Raw genomic sequence first — 8320 nt, 5'->3', positions numbered from 1 at the left:
ATCGTTAGGCTTTCTTTGCGTTAGCTTGCTCGATAAAAACCTTGAGCCTCGGTCGGATAATAAGCATCAAGGAGGTGGTAACAAATTGGCTTTGTTAACCAGACTTTCCTCTTTTAACTCTATATGAAACCTGGTGCAGGTTATTGAAACACATTCAAGAACTCTGTCCTCTAATTAAAGATAGATAGAGATAGATTTTGGCCAAAACAAAAGTGAAAAGCTTTTATTTGGTAAATTATAATCTGTGCTTAATACCAGGAGACAAAAAAAAGCCTCAACCCTGCATTGTAGCTTCAAATCCATCAATCTTAAATGTATGTGTAAAAACAGAATCCACTTTCTGTAACTGCTCATCGGCCATTTTTCAGGGTATGAATGATCTGCTGTGTGGATGTTTTCTCTACCAGAAGCAAACAGGGAAGGGTCAGATTCCCTGCATCATTAGCTTAATGCATGCAGGTGCCCTTAAGATGATGCATGCACAGCTGTAACTGCAAGGCTTCATTCTGTGGCATTACAGAGTCAGTGTACTATAAGCTTGCATATATGACTAATCACATCGATGAGAATCTGTCCCATAGAGAATAACATTAGGAAAGTAATCGGTGAAAGGATGACACCTTTTACAGTAGATTTAAATCCAAAACTCTGTACTTAACCGTTTTGTGAAAAGCAGGTACATTTTGTGCCACTGTATCCAGATTAAAAGAGAAGCTACCTGAGTGAAAGAGAGAACTTTATATGCTTCACTGACCAATTCTTCTGGCTTTGTAGTACAACCCTCTGACATAAAGTCTGATCTTTAGCTGATGACTGAACCAAATTCAATTGGATTAAACAAGAAGCATAAGCACAAAAACATTTCTTCATGTTCAGCCAATGAGACCCAGAAAATCTGAATGTGATTCATTAAATTCCCACCACAGATTCATGTCAGTGTGTATCATTCACGCCAGGAAAAAAAGGAAAAATGTCTTGAATAAGATGACAGTTCAGTTCAGTTTTTGCTCGCTTTTACCTCCTGTGCTCAGAATCAAAAGGTGTGTTAGGGGAAACTGTGCTGATCATTGGTGTGGTGGCTGTTATGAAACTAGTGCCTATAATTTAAATTTCACTTGAGTTTGAACATCATGTTTGTTTGTTTCTTCATCATTTGTGCCAATTCCTGGTTTTGCCAATATTATTTTTCTGCAATTTTCTATCTGCTTGATTGATTTGCTTGCCTGTTTGTGTTTTTGTAAATCAAATTAAAACATTTATAATTGCTTTAAAAAAAAAGTTTAAAATGCGCCTTCATATTTATAACTAATTACTCTTTATTCTGTAAATGAAACTATTTATTAAAGAGAGAGGTGCCTCTGTCAGATTCAGTGGGAAGCTACAGCGAATGTTGCAAAAAGACATGCCACACCTTTTGTGTGAAAGGTTTTTGTTATTGAACTTTTTTTTATATCCACAAACATGACATTCAGTTGCCTGGTGTACAATTCACATTTCAAATAAAAGCTGAAACGTTTTTCTCTCTTCCTTTAGTCTTTTTATCCTCTACATATTTCACAACATCAACAAGGTTTGTATTACAGATAACAGAAGCCTTTAGTCCAAAACATGCAACGATTTAGCAACTTCAAGTTATTCTGACAGTGCAGTAGGGCTGCAGCCATTACATGATTGATTAATCTGCCCATATATATATTAAATATATATATAGATATATGTGTTTACATTATATTTCATTAACTATTTAAATGTCAAAAAGCCTATAAAATAACCTAAAGAACAAGGTGATGGCTTCAGTTTCCAGAAGACTCCACATGGCAAAGAAAAGAAACATTCAAATTGAAGCAGCTAGAAGCAGCATTTTCTTCCTTTTTTTAAACTCTGGACACTACAAATTGGTCATTGAATTTGTAGTGTCACAATTCACAAAACGTTTATTTGACTTGATTTTGCAGCTTTACCAAAAAGCAAATTTAAGCTGTAATATTTTGTGCACATTTGACCTGCTGAAGACCGGTGCTAAATCTTGATTCTACTGTTTATGCTCTGGGCTCATATGTTTTGTTCCTTCTTTCTTGGTAAAATCAGAGGACTTGAAGCCTTTAACGGTAACATATAATCCTCCTTTTCAACAATTTTAAATACGTCTCAGAGGAAATCCACTCTGATCCTGTATTTGATCATGTCTATAAACTCCTCTATTTCAGCCCTGCTCAGAACAGGCTGTTTCTGTGTCTGTACCTTTAAATGTAAATGAGCTGTGTCTGACCACGCCCCCTCTCTGGAAGGGTTTGGGTGGCTCTGGCTTCCTCGCTCCATGCCCTATTGTTTACAGTGAGAAGGCGGACTCAGAGGGCAGAACAAACACCTAGCTGTGGGGGTTACTGCCCTTTGTGATGTCATTCAGAGAAAATCTCCAAACGGCCTGTTTGAGCACACATTTTCTGAATAGTGGAGCAGGCAAAAGATGGAGAGAATGGACCTTTCTCATAATTAGGGTGTTTGTAGACAGACTAGAGACACATATTAGAGTTAGAAAAACATGGTGAAGTGTATTCGCACAATATATGACCAAATTATACTGTTAAGATTAAAAGCAGCCACAGAAAGTTTGATTCCTTTAAGCGGGGTACACACTACAAGAGGATCAGGCCAATATTGGACCTGATTCCCCCCATCGAACAAAGTCAGCAAAGGCCTGACTATCTGTTGTTCCAAAGATTATCCTGTCAGATTCTCCTCTTTCAGAGTGTGTTAGGAGTGATTTTAACCTCCCCGATCTGTTCCGAAGACGATTAGGGCCGCCCCGATTTGAAGTCGTAAATATTAAACGTGTTCAGTATTTACGATCAGAAATCCTGTTGTGTTGTGATAGTCGAGGCTCTGGATGTTGGTGAATGAATCGGTTAGTGTGTGGTGTGCTGAGTTGGTTGTCTCTATGCACACCACACACTAGAGGAACTGAACTGTTAATCTCTCATGATTAGTCGTCATGTGTGGGGTCTCTCACATTTTCAAAATTGTTCAAGATTTTAAAAAACTTTGAGTGTGCCAGGCTTACTCGCCTCTTCTCCATACTTCTCCATGTGGGAGAAACAGAGGAGAGAAGAGTTGAGGAAACAAAAGTTAAATCTGTCTCTTGCATTGTTTTTTCATGATGTCATTATTTTCAGATAGTTGTACATAAAGGCTGTTTCCCACCTCTGATGTAGGTCCCAGGTTATGAAAAGTCTTCTCTCCCTCTGATAGCTCTTCTAGTGAGCTGCATTGATCCTCAGTCCTCATTTCTTAAATGGATTTTAGAAAGTCCACAAGATGGCTCCCTGAGATTAATGTCCTGGTCATGGACATGAGGATGGAGAAGAGAAAAGGACAAGGAAGAGAAAAATAGAGAAACGAGTACAGCTAAATATCTGTGAAAGCAGAGACATTCAATGTTTAGTCTGAATCTAATCATCTGCACCTGTGTGCTCTTTTATATTCACTTTAAAATTGAGGTCTAATTTAGAATTCTCAAAGTTAAGTTTAAAAACAAATCTAAATGATTTACTTAGACAGTTGTAAAAAGCAGGATCGTTTACTCAGTAGTAGAAGACTATCCACACATTAATAGACATTGTTGAGTCTTTAACATTCTTGAATGCAAAGACAGGGTCCAAAAAGTGTCCACACACTTTACAGCTTTTGAGGAGAAGGTGACTCATTCTGTATTCTTCACGCAGTCAACTGTAGCATTACATACCTTACCTGGAGTCACCCATTGGTTAATGGGGGACACAGAGAGTCTCCAGGAAGGGGAGGAGACAGACGAAAGCCTGAGTCACCGACTGCTGCAAGCCGTCCCCGTCCCACTCCGGCCTCAGTGCCCTGAAGACGAGTGACGTCGGTGCATTCATCCCGTGTGTCATATACAGCAGATCCATTAAGAGCATCCTCTTCTGTGAGCTGCAGACACACAGAGAGAGCACGTTCCCTTCATGTGTCCCTGTGTTACACCCTCAACACACAGTGGTATCATGGTCTACTGATGATGCTGACCACCATAACTTAGAAATATAGCTCATGTTGTCTAATCTACTCAAAGTCAAATGTAATGTTATTACCGTTGGGATGATTTATTTTTTTTAAACTAATGGACTGACAGCAGGTTTGGAAAATTGAATGTCAAACAGAAACTGAATCAAAAGTCAGCAGTGAGATCTGTTCTGCATCTGAGAGTTAACTGCAACAGGGTTAAGTAAGAACATGCATACTGTACTGCATGTTCCTATAGCCTGTATATGTTAGAACATTTTTATGTCATTTAAATACAATAAAGATAAAGATAAACTTTATTGATCCCCCATGGGGACAGCTCAAGAAACAGGAATATAATTATCAAAAATAACAAGAAGTTAAAAATCAAACATATTTACATCAGTTAAATAAAGGGAGAAATAATACAATAATAGAATAATACAAGTTATGTACACTTCCACTTGTGGAAAGAGTTATTAGTTACTCAATCATCCACTAATGCTGAACATGTTTTGTAGATTTGAACATGTAATCATAAAATACTAGGTTTAAGTAAAACGTGAAAGATCCCATGATTAATATAAAGATTGAATTCATCCTGACCAGCTTTAGTAAGAATATAAAAAAGCATGAGTAACATTCAGTAACATATAGACATGAGGCTTCACCTTATTGTTGGAGCATTTTCATCCTTTACTTGTGGCTTCTTCTGTAAAGTCCTCTAGTATCTACAGCAGCAGCTGAGACTTTGAGATGATGTCGTGCTTAATAATGTTTTGACTGTTTAACTATTATAACAACCCATATTGAAATGAAACCAGACATGAGACCTGCACAGTATAGATTCATGCACAAAGGACACATTTCAGAAAAGAAACAGCAGCGTGAACAAAAGAACCGCGCAGGCAGATTTCCAGTTTGCTGCACGAGTATAAAGACCAGCACAATCTTCATTAATGTTGGCACCTCGATAAACAGCCGTCTCCACTACAGCTTCGTTTAGTTGAATTGACGAGTTTCCTAATTCTACAGAAAACTTGACAGAAACAAAACATCAATGGAGCTTAGCTTAATTTCACAAATGGAAATCTGTCGATATGTAATAATTTGATTGATCTTTTTGAGACCTTTCCCCAATATGGAGCGGAGCGCGCCATAAAAGGGCAGCCTGTGCGTTATTGATTGGCCCAGCCGCTCTCACTGAAGCTTCAGACTGTGTGCAGACTCCCTCCGGCGATGTGCGTCTATCAGGGAGCCAATCGGTGGCACCAGTCTGACTCGGTGAGTCTCTTTAAGACTATCAGTGCCATGGCACCACCACATCCTCCGTTCACTAATCCCTCCGCAGCTTTTTATTGGTGACAGCGCGCCACTAGAGGATTCTTTTTACGCACAAGTCTCTGTCCTCCTGTTGCGACATGAAGAACTCTAGCCTTTTGGGCGGCGACTCACGAAACGTTGGTTTAAAAGACTTTCTTTTGTTGGACACTTTGAAGCAGGTTGTGGATTCTCCTGAGGACACTGCCATGGCTGGATTATTGGGCAGTGGTGCCTTCTTTCTTGAAGGCAGCGCATTCAGGACTGCCGCTGGAGCTGAGTTTATGGCCGCTCCGCCGACGGAATCCCCGCACCTGGTGCCCGCCTTTTGGGATTCCCCCCTCAGTCACGGAATCAATGTGTTTGTGGGACTCGTGCTTTGCTTTACTATGCTGGGACTGGGCTGCACGGTGGACGTGAGCCAGCTTGGTGAACATATCCGCAGACCAATCGGGGTTCTACTGGCTCTGGTGTGTCAGTTTGTTATCATGCCTTTGGTGGCCTTTCTGTTGGCTTTAGCCTTCTCTCTGGATGATGTGGCAGCGATGGCTGTGCTCCTGTGTGGTTGCTGCCCGGGAGGAAACTTATCAAATATCATGTCCCTGTTGGTGCACGGAGAGATGAATCTAAGGTATATACTTTACTCATCTAAAAAAGAAAACTAGTGATTGATTAAGCAAATCTGTAAAAAGTTTAACAGGTTGATTTGCGTTTTGCGCGTAATATTCAGCACATTACGCACGGGAATGGAGGGGAATTTGGACAACTTTTCATACGACAAAAATACTTAATGATGACTTAATGACAAATCATTTTGTCAGGTCAAAGCGATACGTTTGTCAAAGTTTACCAAAACAGTCCCACCATGTGTCCAACATCCACTTGATACGGCTCTAACGTCTTTGCTCTCCACTTTCAGCATCGTCATGACCATATCTTCCACTCTGCTGGCACTCGTGCTGATGCCACTGTGTCTGTGGATCTACAGCCGAGCCTGGATCAACACACCTGTGGTTAACCTCATGCCCTTCGGGGCCATCATCCTGACCCTCTGCAGCACTCTCATTCCTATTGGTTTAGGGGTGATGCTGAGGTATCGCTACTCGCGTGTGGCGGATATTGTTTTAAAGGTAAATTAAGAAGACTTTCTCGAAGTTACCATTCCAATACATGCAACAGTTGTATTCAGCTTTGTGTCATTTTGACCACAAGTACATTCTACAAAGGAGAACCTTTGCGCAAAAGCGCACTGCGTAATTTTGTTCGCCTGACACAAATGCTGACCGCAGTAAAAGTGACATCAGAGGCACTGTGTCCGGAAGAGCTCCTCCCTTTCATTTCTGATAAAAGCGTCACTTGAGGGAGAGACACATCAGTGACAGTAGACAGAGACGTTAATAAGAAAGATGTTCTGATGTGGATTACAGTGCTCTGTTAAAGAAAGTGTGAGTGCCAGACATTTAATCAAGAAACAAGGAAGGTTTCGTTTATATTTTGCATTTCTATATTAAAGTTAGAGTTTAGACATTTATAATGAAACTGTTAATGTTACGTCAAGGCTTTAGAAAAAATAATCTGAGCAGAGATTTCTTTTATTTTTTGCATTTTGAGAAAAGTTGAAGTTCCAATTTTAATATTGATAATGACCTTTATCTTGTTCCTCACTGCTGTTGAGCTTCTGGACATTTTGATACTATTCATTAAATGAAAACATTTGAAGAATATTTCCCCCCAATCTTTTCTAATGCCTGACCTTTTCTTTCAATATATGAACATCTTGTCTCATGCCTGACCTTTCTTCTCAATATAAAAAAACAATTTTTCTTGTCATTTGGCAAAAATGTATATATCAATAAGTTAATAATATAAGTTCAGATAAAGTAGAACTTATTTAACAAGTTATGATATACCTTGATTCTGTGTTTTTTTTCCAGGCGTCTCTGTGGTCTCTGCTGATTACTCTTGTGATGCTCTTTATCCTCACCGGAGCGATGCTGGGACCTGAGCTCTTGTCCACCATCCCGCCCTCCGTCTATGTGGTGGCCATCCTGATGCCTCTCTGTGGCTACGCAGCAGGCTATGGCCTGGCCGTCCTCTTCGACCTGCCACCAAACTGCCGCAGGGCCGTCTCTCTGGAAACCGGATGCCAGAACGTGCAGCTGTGCACCGCCATCCTGAAGCTGGCCTTCCCCCCTCAGCTGATGGGAGGGATGTACATGTTCCCCCTGCTATACGCTCTGTTCCAAGCAGCCGAGGCAGGCATCTTCATTCTGGCCTACAGGATGTACAGGAAGAAGGTCCTGCACAAACCAGACCCCATGAGGAACAACGAGGACACAGATATCACATATCAGAGGTTTGAGGATGAGGACTTTGACTCGTCTTACGGTGCTGTGACAGTGAGTGACCCGAACACCATCATGTTGGACCCCTGTCCTCCTGATCCAACCCCTGTTTAATGTACAAATCATACAAATCTGTTCCCTACAGGGGCAGAAGGAGACCTACATGTGGATCCACTATTCATATAGTAAAACTGAATCACAGGACTATAGAGGGAATCACAGATTCTTCATCTGCAACCTGACTGCTTAAAAAAGGTGCTTATGTCATAAGCTTCATTCATTTGGTTGGACAAAGACATTCAAAAATCAGATTAAGAGATGTTCTGATAACAGTACCATAAATGCCTCAGATAGGTGGGATTTAAATCATAAAATCTAATCCTCTGGGATTGAGAATCTGAGACTTCACCAGTTTATGCATCAAGTCTATACTGTAATTTATTAGCTGTGGAAAGATGACGACCTGTATCACCAGAAATGACTTCTTCACTAATCAAGACCAGAAGACGACACAGCAAATGCTTTCACCAAGGATGGTTCAATTCTCTGGATGATTTATAGCGTGCAACAACTGTTTTAAAAGTGTGAAGAAGCACTAAAGAGTAACTTAAGATAGAGTAACAGCATGTTTAAAAAGGGGA

The 8320-nt window shown here is 40.4% G+C and overlaps 1 protein-coding gene across 1 annotated transcript; it reads left to right on the top strand.

The window, feature by feature from the left end:
• The first annotated feature begins 5200 nt into the window (after positions 1 to 5200).
• On the top strand, positions 5201 to 7910 carry slc10a4 (solute carrier family 10 member 4). The gene is made up of 3 exons (XM_061029261.1): positions 5201 to 5965; positions 6254 to 6464; positions 7269 to 7910. The coding sequence occupies exons 1-3, from the start codon at positions 5436 to 5438 to the stop codon at positions 7791 to 7793; spliced, it is 1266 nt and encodes a 421-aa protein (XP_060885244.1). The 5' UTR covers positions 5201 to 5435; the 3' UTR covers positions 7794 to 7910.
• Positions 7911 to 8320: the final 410 nt, after the last annotated feature.

This window comes from Labrus mixtus, chromosome 3 (assembly GCF_963584025.1).
Source record: "Labrus mixtus chromosome 3, fLabMix1.1, whole genome shotgun sequence".
NCBI lineage: Eukaryota > Metazoa > Chordata > Actinopteri > Labriformes > Labridae > Labrus > Labrus mixtus.
The sequence above is the reverse complement of the archived record's forward strand: the minus strand, read 5'-3'. Positions and strand labels throughout refer to the sequence as shown.

Coding starts and splice junctions, on each gene's coding strand:
- slc10a4 (XM_061029261.1), top strand. CDS start 5,436: ATGAAGAACTCTAGCCTTTTGGGCGGCGACTCACGAAACGTTGGTTTA. Junction 5,966..6,253: donor CACGGAGAGATGAATCTAAG/GTATATACTTTA, acceptor CTCCACTTTCAG/CATCGTCATGACCATATCTT. Junction 6,465..7,268: donor TGGCGGATATTGTTTTAAAG/GTAAATTAAGAA, acceptor TTTTTTTTCCAG/GCGTCTCTGTGGTCTCTGCT.